General features: G+C 34.5%; 1 protein-coding gene across 1 annotated transcript in view; it reads right to left on the bottom strand.

Annotated features, from left to right (window-relative positions):
* Positions 1-553: 553 nt before the first annotated feature.
* The window catches only part of U2af50 (U2 small nuclear riboprotein auxiliary factor 50), a 69,125-nt gene continuing 56,552 nt past the window's right edge, over positions 554-13,126 (bottom strand). Inside the window, exons 8-10 of the mRNA XM_089086441.1 lie at positions 6,089-6,244; positions 4,013-4,180; positions 554-758 (exon numbers count right to left, since the gene is read on the bottom strand). Coding sequence (XP_088942567.1) covers positions 627-758; positions 4,013-4,180; positions 6,089-6,244 — 456 coding nt within the window. The 3' untranslated portion in view covers positions 554-626. The remainder of the gene's footprint in view (positions 759-4,012; positions 4,181-6,088; positions 6,245-13,126) is intronic.

Here is a 13,126-nt window from a genome sequence, read left to right as displayed (position 1 = left end):
TACAGAAAACGAGCAACATTTTCTTTTTTAATACCATATGTTCTAGTTACATTAAAGCTTGTTTCAGAATTGTCATTAACTTATCATTTAATTCAAAAAATTCAAACGAGTTTCGTGTTATTTTTATCATGGGTAACTCAAAAACAGCATCAAGGAAACAGAGTGGATGGCATTTAGCTGTTTAGTTTCCGATACTGAAGTATATTTTTTACCTCGATTTTAATTTGGCAAAAAAAAAAAAAAAAAAAAAAAAAAAACAAAGAAACGCCATCTAACGTTTGGCGTTTCTTCTCATTTTTCCAAATTTCACCATCGGTTTTCCAGAAACTCAGACCCTTTTTACTAATCTAATTTTGCCGTATTATTACAGTAAAACACCGCCAAACTCTCGATGGTGCTGGTGATTTTCTTTCGACACTATCTCTAGTTTCCACTCTTATTATTTACCCATACCTCTGCTCAGCTATATATCCGAAGCTAAAATAATACAATTTTAAATAGTCTACAGCTTGTGGAGTCAGAGTATACAATTACATAAAAAGCTTAGAAAAAATTTCAGCTGAAGGAATACTTTTACTTTTTCACAATTCATACAAAAAATTAAAAAGACCATGACACAAAGGAGACTAAAAGTCACGACGATGATAGCGATCTGGGTCAAAGTAGGAAGTGACAACGACGCGCGATGCAAATTTCCTTCCAGTCAATGCTTGCTGTGCCTTCTGAGCTTCAGAAATAGCGCTGAATTCAACATAGACCTAAGTAAGAATTAATACTTCATTAAACTCTGATGATTCAGACATATTTTGACAACCTGAAGCAACATATTTGTTCAAACGAATAAAAGAAAGAGATAAGAGAGATTTCAAATTCATCTCTATAAAATCAAACAACCAGTTTCACCTAGCGTCACCAAGCAAACTCAAAAATCTGTTCATAAAAGCCAAAATACAAAAATTTATTTGACACTTTTTAGTAATTATCATCTATATTCCTATTTTTGTAAACACAAAAGTTACGCTGGGCAGAAAAAACTTTTGTCACAAGGGTACAATAGGTATATTTGTTGCAAATTTTTGCCGGCCTCTCCTCTGCAAAGTGTACCAGCTCTATTTTATAGTCCCCAAAAAAAGTTAAAAAAAATAATATAATAATAATAATTCACCCGCAATAAATCGTCACAATCCAATTTTATTTGCCGTTTATACAAAGTATCGTTCCCAGCAACACTGGCAGTGTGCAAGCTGAGCAAACCAACGCAAGGTTAGACTAGGTTAAAAAAATTAAACATTTGGAATTTCGAGCACTGGATACACCCGTGCTAAACGGTCAAAATCCACTTTAATTCTTTATCTTTTTATATTAGGATACTAGCTTACCCGCCGTACGTTGCTGTGATCTCAAAAAAGGCAATCAATAGAAAATTCCCCACGGAAAATCCTCCTCTCCCTGCGGAAAATTCTCCCGAGAAAATTACTCTATGTATTATAACAATCGTATTTTCAATATAAAAGTATTTGGTAAACTCTCCTCCCCCTCCCGTAAATAATCCCCCAGTCGGAAAAATTCCCCGCAGCGGGAAACAATTCCTCCGTGCAAAAATCCCTACAGAAAAATTTTCCCCGAAAATTCCCCCCCCCCTTGAAAATTTCCCCATATGTAAAATAACAATTGCATTTTTTTAAGTTAAAAGTACTTAAAATTAGGTTAGTATGATCAACTTATCAATAGGGCGTAGTGGGATAATCAATGTCCAGAAAATAATAATAGTGTAAACGGAAGCAACTGTCAAGTATCTGTGGTCAGGAGCCTCGAATTTAATTCCGCTAAAGTTTCTTGGTGATCCGATGAGCATTATAGTAATGCATACAAGACACACACAAACATATAGACACATATTCGATCAAACAACTGTCAATTATTTGGGTTCGGGGTCTCTAATTTCAGTCAGAACCAAAAGTATTCAAATGATTAAGAGGGTCTTGGGAGTAGGGGGGAGTATATTTAAACCAAAAGTATAAATAAAAAAAATATATGCCTAAAATCTTCGCAAGCGTGTACTCAAGAACTTTTATTATGTTTCTTGAGAATCAGATGATCAGACGTATATATACATATATACATACATACATATATATATATATATATATATATATATATATATATATATATATATATATATATATATATATATATATACATAGATTTGTATGAAAGAATCGCCGGAAAATAGGGAGTTCCAAACTTTTGACAAAATTGGCAGAACAACGTTTGGCTCTCAGTGAAAGAAAAAGTTTTAAGTGAATTCTAATAAAAATTTTAAGGTAGTTCCCAAAACTAACGCAAAGAAAATGGACTAAACTTGAAATGGATAGTTTAACATACTATTGAACACCTGTATAGTTAAACTAATGGACTTCTAAAATTCAAAGAACAGCGATGGAAGTTGGAACCCACAAGGTACACAACGTTGGCTGTCCCACAAGGTCCAAAACGTTTAAAAGTTATCTTCTATACGAAAAAAAAAAAAAAAAACAACCAAAGCTGAAAACTTAACTTCACTGATTGTTCTACAGCTTGGAGACTTAAAATGAAAACTGCCTTAATTAGACGTTTAGTACTTGTTGAATTAAAATGAAGCCCAATTCCACCTATACTACAATATTGTCACATTCTTTTCGAAATACGAATAAAAATTATTTTCCGGAACATAAAACAGGTTCCAGATTCCGGAAATAAAAATAGATTTTCATTTGTATTTAGAAAAAAGTAGTAGAGCTTAATGAACAAAATTATGTGGAAACTTAGAAATTGATATCTGATATCTGATCTATTACTGAAAGTTTGATTCGACCACTTCGACCAATCTTTCTAAAATATCAGAGGAAGTTTATCCAGAAAGCAATCGTTTATCCTAGCCCCGTTGTGAAGATTTATTTCTATTTGACGTAGTCATAGCCGTGTAGTCACATGGGACAATTATTTACCTTTCCCTAATGTGCATTTAATCCTAAAAAAAAAAACCTGGGAATTTAATATAGCTTTTTAGCACCAAAAAGGAAAAGCTTTGGATACGAAGACTCTTCGAGCTTTGACCTTCGAGACATTCGACCCTCCAACAGTATTTGAGCTAGTTAACGGTATTTCCTAAACCTTTCTAATGAAAATGGTTTCCATGTCTCTCCATTTTTTTTTCTTTTAACGTCATTCTGAGAAAAGCATTGCTACTTTAGATGCAGATAAACTGGCAATACATGCAAATATATTTCACGTTTACAGAAATCGACAAATGTTCCTAAATTTGTAAGGCATTTAATTAGCTGTTTTGGTCCAAAGAAAATAAGCCCATCAATCCTGGATCCTAAATCAAATCCTGGATATTCGTTTGATTATATTTAGAAATCTCAGAAGGCATAAAACGCAGGGCAAAAACAGGAGAACCTCAAGCAGCGTTAGAAACCAATAAATTCTGGGCGAAATATTTTTGCGGATCACATTTTATCTGTTACATGCAGATGACCTGCACATCTGTCAAAACAAAAATGAGTTACGCTACTCTACTGAGTGGGCTATTTAATGTGATGAGCTCTACTCTACGTAGTGAGTTCAAACGACTTATACGGCCACACCAAGACTTGTGACAATAGAAAAAAAGAGTAATGAGAGGATATTGAATACACAAATATATCATGAAATAAACAAGGTGAAGGACAAAAGGAAAGAGAAAAAGGATAAAGAGACAAAAAAGGATACAGGATAATAAGCTTGAATATGGATAAGAAATATGTGCTATAACGGTAAATAAAATAAATAACGAGGACCTTAACCTCATGTTCTAGCTTTACAAAATTTCCTGGAACAATCTGCAGTTTCTACACACAATTTATAAATTTTCATATCCTTGTTGAATAAATAGTCTGAAAATCATGAAACATTCAATTAAAAAAATGATGATTTAGTGTCAAGTTCATAATTACAACAACATTTCCAAAAATACAACTGAAAGATATACCTTTCCAACTCCTGGGATATGATCCACGCCAGGAACAGGGCGGGGTATTTCCACACTTCTGACATTACCATATTTAGAGCACTCTTCTCGAATGTCGTCAAGAATGTCTTCATATTCTTCATCATCCTGAAGTTCTTCCGGTACTACCATGTTCATCAAACAGAGAACCTATAAAATACTATCCTATTTATTTTTGCGGAAGGCTTATTTCAACCGAATATAATTAAAAGCTCAGCGCCATTTTACATACGACCCTGGATGGCCCTCTCCTCACTCGCCGCCATCAATAATGAAAACATTATGGAAATAATACTCTACACGAATTATTAGAAAATTTCCTTTTTTTTGCTAAAAAGAAATATTGTGTTTTATTAAGTTTTATTTAGGTTTTTATTTATTATCGTTTGAATTAATAACGAAATATATGTAATCAGAGAGATGGTGAGGAGAAGGGGACTACTAGGAATTGATCCGCATGCCGGTGTTGGACTAAAAGCAGTGATGAAAGACTTGAGAGCTAAGCAGAGTAAAGCCAAGACAAATGGTCTCTGTAAGAGACTTACTCGTAGGTTCAACAGAGTTTAGCTGCCTTTCACATTAAACTAATTCTTTATTTGGAGTCAAAATATTTGTTTCAACATACACATCTTTTGAACAATTCTTTAAGAGTAAGTCAGTTTCACTCGGTCACAAGACAGTTCCACGCTCTTTAACTATACAGGCTCAGATTTACAGTGTCAGAAGCTCTAAGGGCTCAAGTTGAAAACGTGCTCTTAACCATCACAAAGCTTGATTGGGATTTGATGGTCCCTTCAGTTAGATGTCCTGATGATAAGAATTGAGGGTTCATCCCCCCTCCACTAATTCTTTCAACTTAGCGCGAGAAAAGAGAAGTGACAGAATAGATAGGAAATATATAATTTTGGCTATATATTTGCACATTAGGGGGGGGGGGGAGTATTTGGACCGTAAGAAATCAGAAAACAATTCTTACTTCATTATATCAGAATGATTGTAGCTAACACATTTTGCATTTAGACCCCATGTACCCCCCCCCTCCCCGAATATGCAAATATATAGCCAAAATTTGTTATATTTTTATGATAGTTAGGTACATTAAATTAGGATTATCCTCCCTCTTGAGCGGTAGGGGGTATATAATACAAGTACCAGATTTTCAAGAAAAAGCAAGCTTTTTGCAACGGGAATTTGAGAAGAGAGAAATTAAGAAAAAGCACTGCTCAACCTACCTAAAAGTAGTCGGTTTGAGTTGTTTGATTCTGTCGGCCTTGTTAACTTGTGATAAAATCCTGTTGGTAAAATTGTCAATAAATACTAGACACCAAAATGTCAGTTATGTGGCATCTTGAAATTTGAGATGATTAGATATCCCTTAGCTACAATTGTTGTGCTTTGTAATACTACCTTTTTATTATTTAGCTTGTACTTGAGCTATTGTTGCGAACTGTCATTCACAAGGTGTATTCAACCAATAAAGTTAAGACCCCTTCACATTCCCTTATATAGCGTTATTTGATCTCATTTTATTCTATAGTCTTTGACTGTTGATAGCATGAATAATGTCGTTATATTATTGACTATGTGTGATTATTATAGTTGCTTTACAGGACAAGAGAATTACAACTTTAACTTATTTGTTTGTAGTATATTTTGAAATATACTACAAAACCCAAGTAATTCCATTTATGCAACTGAAAATTAAGATCAATTCACGATCATTTGAATTAAAAATGCTTTAAAGAGCATTAAGAGTTAATAGATCGAATTAACTCAGAGTCATTTTAGGTCGAATATTACATCTTACAATTTAGAATTGTCAAATATCTAGGCTTGGCAAAATTTCTTTGCTTCCTACCCCAAACCCCTCTCCCGTTTTACGATTCCGAACATAATTTACGACATTTACCACATAAATCGCCAAGTTTAGGGGTCTTTTCCCTTGTTTCACCCCTTCCCCTCAAATTTCCTCCCAAAAAAGATTGTTTCTTGTACAACTAGTTTCTGAAGATAGAAGGTAATCAAACAACTTAGTAGCCTTTTCTACAGGCAACTTACCTCAGTAGGTTGACCGGGACCAGTCATCATCGATAATCCAGGGACTTGAATAGCAACCGGTGCAGCCATAGCAGCTGTCGCTTTTGCACCGACTGATGCTCGTTGGACAATTAGCTTCTTGTCACCAAGCTGCATTCCATTTAATCCAGCTATAGCCTGTAAAACAAATCTAGTTATTCGTCCGTTCATGCAAATCTGCCACACCCCTAAAGTTTGTTTACATGCAAATAGCATAATAGACTTGGAAGGTTTACGGTTGGTGGGAAGGCAGTAGCCAAAATCTTGTTTCTAGAAATTTCTGTCGGTTTTAAGTTTGACTTGAGCATTCGTGTTAATTTTTTGTTCGTTTTAGGATTTAACTGTTCGTCTATTTCAGTACCTTTATTTATTCCCGATAAAAAAAAACTCGTACCTTATGGTTAGATTTTTTTTTAAGCTTAATAGCAAGTTTTAAATCTACCTAGCAGTAAGTCTTGCAAACATGTTTGTGTTATATGATATACATCCATAGCTATAAGACAAAAAGACTATTTTCTACTTTCAAACACTATTAAAAAAAATATTATAATGTATTTTTTTTACATTCATCTTATTACCAGGTTTGAAGTCAACCAAGCAGAAAATATATTTGTGTTATGATACCGATAATTAGAAGTCCCACTCTGGTTACAAATCAGCAAGTGATTAAAAAACCAGCTATGACTTGCAGATTTTATTACATTTAACTGAATAATGTTAAAACAGGTGCCTCTCAGTCAATTTTAAGAAAACAAAATTGGCTACATTTAGTAAAAGAGAAGAGAAATGCGAGTATAAATAAATTTAGGTTCGGAGGGGGAGGAAATTCAAATAACAGAGAAAATAAAGTATCTTGGATATGCTTTTCAAAGTAATAGTGGTCAGAACTTGCATACAGATGAAAAGATGAATCGAAGAAGAACAGCAATATTTATAATTTTCAGAATAAATTAATTTCTTAAAAATTGTCACATTTCACAATTGTCACATTAACAACCCTTGTTTTTGAAGGTTCTAGGCTCTTACCCCCCACCCCCCCCCCCGGAAAATACCCCCGTGGAAAATAAGGCTTTCCAAATTTGCAAATTTTATTTGAGTTTTGTGTTTTTTTAATTTTCGTAAGGGGAAGAATTTTGGCACTTGTGTATTATGCGCCAGTCACTCAAGTTTACGCTGCGTAAAACTCGAGAACAAACCGGTTTCTTCGTTAGTTTCTTTCAGCCTAGCACGAGACAAGACAAAGACAAGTGACATATTATATGGGAAATATACAATTTGGGCGATATATTTGCACATAAGGGGGGGGGAAGTAGTTGGACAATTTAAAGTAAAAAAACAATTCTTTGTAGGTGTGTGGCCACTAAAAAACTACAGACTAGTCTCAATGATTAAATTTTGGTTGAGAGTCTTCCAGTTACAGAGTGACAGGTTGCTTAAGGCAGCTTATGAAGATTTACTCTCGCAGGGGAAAAAGGTTCCTGACCACTAAAAATGAAAGACATTTTAGACAAAATAGGGTTTTCTTTTGTTTGTGCCTTTCATTTATGTTATTTTACTGTGTTCATGACCGTATATTTGGCTTTAAAATACACTTATGTATCTATCTATCTAATATGCAGAATAATTACACCTAACACATTTTACATGCACACCCACTTTACTTTATCCCCCCCCCCCGTATGCGCAAATCTGTAGCCCAAGTTTGCCTCCAAAGTAACGAAGAAACTAACGAACAAACCAGTTTGTTCTTGAGTTTTACACAGCGTAAACTTGAGTGAGTGGCGCATAATAAATAAATACCCAAATTCTTCCCCCTACGGAGATAAAAAAAAACAAACTCAAATAAAATTCTCAAATAAGGAAAGCCTTATTTTCCACGGGGGGGGGGGGGGGTAGACGCCGGCCACCGTTTTTTAAAACAGTATAGAATAAAGAATAGAATGGCAATACTTTTTTTTTAGTTACGGTTATTTATATGGGAAAAAACAACCATTAAATTCTCCATTTTATGTCCTTTCTAAACTGAACCATTACTGTGGCCACAATTATCCCCCTCCCCAAACCCCATATTTAATGGGGCCAGATATTGCAGCATACAATATACACAAATTTGTTCATAACCCCTTGTTTCATAATGCCAAAAAAAAAAGAAAAAAAAAAAGCCATCAGTTATTTTTACTAACGAAATAATTTGACTATCTCCAAGAGACAGTGAATCCACTACCCATAAATTTCCTCAAAAGAAAACTGGACTCGAAATCTCCCCAAAAATTAATGTTAACAAAATTAACGAGTTGTTTCACATGGACGTTAGCGATATTTTCGAACGTTAATTTTTAGGATGATGCCAGAAAAACAAATTTCGACTCATTGAAATTAGGGAAACCAAGAAAAAGTCGGGGTAATGGAAGTAATTCCCAAAGTGTCTACCTATATTTAGAAAGCATGCGCTGTTCTTCTTAAGTGTATTCATTTTCCCTTTTATTATAGCTAGTTGTAACTCATAACTTTCCAATAGACATAGTCCAATTACAGTGCAACAAACCCTTAAACTAACCCAAACGGTGACTGAAGGTCTTATATAGAAGAATTATTTTGATTTTCTTTGGCCAGAGGTGAGTACAGCAAATGAGACAATTTAATTTTTTTCCCAATAAAATACATAGAAGTGCGCTTAATATTATAAAAACTGTTGATATTATTATGAACTTCCAATAAGAGTGATAAAAAAAGATTTTCCATTCATGCCAGTCAGATTTAACTCATAAAATTAGCACCAGAACATGGAATTTGTTAATTCGGTAAGCAATCGGTTTAAATTGAGCAGCCGTTATATTCTAAAAAAAGAAGGTTAATATTATTTGGACAAAATCAAGTCTTCAATCTTTCTTATGTATTTTCGGTCATCTGCGGGGCACTTGCCCTTTATCCTGCTTTATAGTCGGACTCGAATTCAAAACCCTTCAGGAGGGTTTTAGGACAGTGCCCTTTCAATTAGTATCTTGGAAAGCACATATTTGTATTTCATTATTTAATTGTTTACCAAATTTCTATATTTACACAACAGAAAGATTGAATTCAAATAAGCTTCTCGTCATATCTGATTAGCTTTAGGGGGGACTCCTGTTATTGGTGACACATCCTGGAGAAAGGACTGCAAGGTCTAGGCCCCTAATCTTAAAATTTGTTCCGTACTTCCTATGTAGCACGTCATGTATTCCGTGTTTTGTCGAGCACTTCCCCGTCCCCTTATAATAAAATCTTCAGCTGGCCTGCTTGTTAATATAACTAGCAGCAAATTATGATTCCTCTTAGAATCGGGCATAAGCCTTGCTTTAAAAGCCACTATTAAAAATTGAATCTTTGTTTTTATTTTGTTATCCTTTCTTTATTTGGGACAACTTCAACCTGAAATATAATTCTTGTCTCTAATATGACGGGAAGTGAATACGAAACTACATTTACAAATGCTATAATGTAAACACAGAATAAAATCTAAAATATAACTTAAAACGGATTTTAAATATGATTTTATTTAATATTTAAATATAATTTTAAACAACCAAATTCGCCCATCAAATTTAAAGATTTATTGCTTTGAACTTAATAATTAAGCTCCTTCTAAATAATGAAGCAATAACAAGTAGTAAATAGGCAAATAAGCTCCAAAAGTAGCAATCTTTGAAAGTAGGTTGATGATTACATCCGTCCAACGTTTCGCAGTCACGTCCATGCAAGCATTTTTTTTTTAAGGGAGACCTCTATAAAACCAAAACCCCTCCTGAAAAAAAAAACCCACAACAACAAAAAAAAACTTTGTGAAACAGTAAATCCGTTTTCTTTTTTCACCTGCACCAGTCTTATACTTCAAAAGATGTATACCCCAATTTCACCTAACTGTTGTCCTAGTCCCATAACTTTTGTGTTAAAATCAACTTTTTTTTTTTGAAAGATTTCTGTTCCCAAAAATTCCGTCAAACTGGAGTAAAAGCCAATCTCGCCACTGAATTGGATTTAGAGCTGTACAGAATTATACATGAAATTATTTCTTTAGAAGTTTGAAGACGAAAAAAAAGGTAAAAAAAAGTAAAAAAAAGGGTAAAAATGTATTGTTGGACCCATTAACTATAGACACATCAAGGGGACCAAACGTAAGGGGGCCCAAGTGACCCTCCTGCTTATTCCATGTTCCTACGCAATTAGTTATGAAAGGCATACTATGCACATTAGGGTATTCGCAAAAAATCGATGTTGGAATTTTGTTTGTGTTAACCCCACAAAATGATCCCCCTTTCCAGGTATTGAAGTGGCTTAAATTTGATCTCGATTAAGCGACGTTAACCCGTGCCGCTCGTCGCTCAGAGTTTGAAAAATTCCAAATTTTTGGCCAAAAAGCTGATGAATGGAGCCGTAGCTCCAGAATGGTAAATAGTAAAACACGTTTAATATCTGAAAAGAAAGCCAAAATTGTTCTTGAAACTTTATATTCTATACAATAGTTGTCATTTTAAGGAAAACAGAGTTACAACAGCCTTTAGCCTGAATAAAGTGATCTGGTAACTTTAGGAGCCAGTTTAGGAGTATTCTACGAATTTTACGGGTTTTTGCGTAATCTGTTGGTATTAATATTTTTTCATTAAAAAGTATTTTGTAACTCAATTTTCAAACATAATGAGTCTCGTGCTTAAATTTAATCTTTTACTCTATGGGGATTATCTGACTAGTTTACCAAATAAAGTTCCGTTTGGCAGGCAAAAGGGAAATGGAAACAGTAGCGAAATTTTTTTTTCAGAAATGGGTCATATCAAAGCGGGTTCTTTGGTAAGTTAATAACAGGACAAGGAAATAGCTTCAGTTGTTAAATGGCATTCAATCAGATCATAGTCAAGCTGTGAAGGCAGTGATGAAGGTAAGTGTGCGACTGTCATATCCCAAGAATTTTTAATGAAGAGCATAGGATTTTTTGCTACATTTTAACATTTATGCTGTGAACTGATCTTAATCTCTTCGACTCTGAAATGGCATCGACATCAGGTGTACAAAGCCGAACCAAGGGTAAAATATTTCTTGTGGGCTATCCCATTTACCACATCAACGGTTGTAAACTACCCTCAAATCGTCAAGTTTTGTGTTTTATTTTATAATTTACGCGCTGTGAAATTAACTTTAAGAGAATCAGCAAAAACTGTCATACGAGAACTGTTCATTTTTTTAGAGAAAGCTCGAATACCGACTTACTACTAAACTTGAAAAACTTCACGCTGAGTGAACAACACTTCAAAAAGACCATGAGTAAACATCGGAAACGATCAAGAACAAAATTAAACAGTTCGTTGAAAAGTTGGATGATCTCTTTGATATTGCTAAACAAGATACCTTGGCTCTGAGGAAATCGGAAGAAGATAAGTCGTTTCTCGCGAAATAGAGGCAGAAGGGCCGCTCAAGTTCAATGACAGGAGTGGATCTTAAGTTGTTTCGAGCCGAAGAAATCAAGGCGCAAAAGGAACTTGAAAAAGTGAACTGAAAAATCCAAGAAGAAACTTTTGATATTGGTAAGTTTGTTTTATTACTATTAGTCTAAAAAAAACAAAAAAAAAAAACAAAAAAAAAACAGATATTTTTAAATAGTCTACCAGGAATTTGAGATCTTGGAGGAAATGAACATCCCTGAAGAAGCTGTAGAAGATCCGGGACCATTTCCACGCCCTTTTTTCCCTGAAATCGTCCGATCAAAATTTTGAGATATCCATTTTGTTCAACATAGTTGAAAGGTCCCAGAAATTCCCAAAGTCCTAAAAAGTGCTAAGAACTTTACCGTGAACAAGAAGTTACTGAAAAGGGGGGGGGGGAAGGGACCGCTTGATATACGGAATAATTTCTGTGAAGTCGGTAATTTCGTACCTATGAATTATTACTATTATGCTAAAACAACATGTTTTTAGTCTTTTGTCTTTTTCTTAGATACGGATGATGAAGACAAGTTCGAAGAAGGAGAAAAAGATGTTGAAGAGGACAGCATCTACCAGGAAATTGGGATCTTGGAGGAAATGAACTTCCCTGAAGAAGATTTAGAAGATCCAGGACCATCTGAAACCAAGAGGATGAAAGTCTCATTTGCAAGGGGTGTTAAAGATATTTTAAACATGAAATTGTCTATTTTGTTAGATCGATGTAAGGTATTTGACAAAAATGCTACGAGAATATTAATAGCTTCTCTACAAGCAGTATATCTTAACTCTCTTGAATACAAAGTATCAAAAACTTCATTACACCATAGAAGGCAAATGTTCAGAGAACAATATATTAAATTTTTTTTTGATAAAGTAAATATTCCTGAAAAAGAGCTCCTGGTTGTCCATTGGGGCGGTAAACTTTTACTGGGTGTTTAAAAAATGAACAATGTGAGCGAATAGCTGTTGCAATTTCATATGGCGAAAAGGAACAGTTGCTGTGAGTTCCTGTAACAGCAAACAGCTCTGGAGAGGAGCAAGCTATAGCTGTATATGAATGGGGTCTTCCCAACATTGTAAAGGCGATGAGCTTTAACATTACATCATTCAACACAGGAAGACTCAAAAAGACATGTGTCATATTGGATTACATGTTAAGAAGAGAATTGTTTCGATTAAATTGCCGTCGTTATATCTTGGAAATTCTATTACGAGGGGTGTTCGAAAAAAAATAAGGTCAACTACTGGGCCTCATCCAGACATTTTTAAGAGATTTCTCACTGCATGATCCGATATAGCCAAAAGAAAATACGACACGGGTATCAGTGATAATCTAGTACAAATGCAGCTAATCCCAGAAGTAATTATAAAAGCTACTCCTGAATTCAAAACCAAATTAACTGAGAGCCACCCCAGAGATGACTATAAGGAGTCATTGCAATGAGCTCTGGTATTTTTTGGATCACTAGACGGTAATGTTATGGGTTTTAGAACTCCAGGAGCCATTCACCATGCTGGTGGATGGCAAAGGCTATTTACTGCTTAAAAATGTTTATTTTTCGCCGTCAAT

The sequence above is a fragment of the Artemia sp. Qi Xiang Cuo genome, chromosome 3 (assembly GCF_049724085.1).
Source record: "Artemia sp. Qi Xiang Cuo chromosome 3, ASM4972408v1, whole genome shotgun sequence".
Classification (NCBI taxonomy): domain Eukaryota; kingdom Metazoa; phylum Arthropoda; class Branchiopoda; order Anostraca; family Artemiidae; genus Artemia; species Artemia sp. Qi Xiang Cuo.
This window is presented reverse-complemented; position numbering and strand designations above follow the sequence as displayed.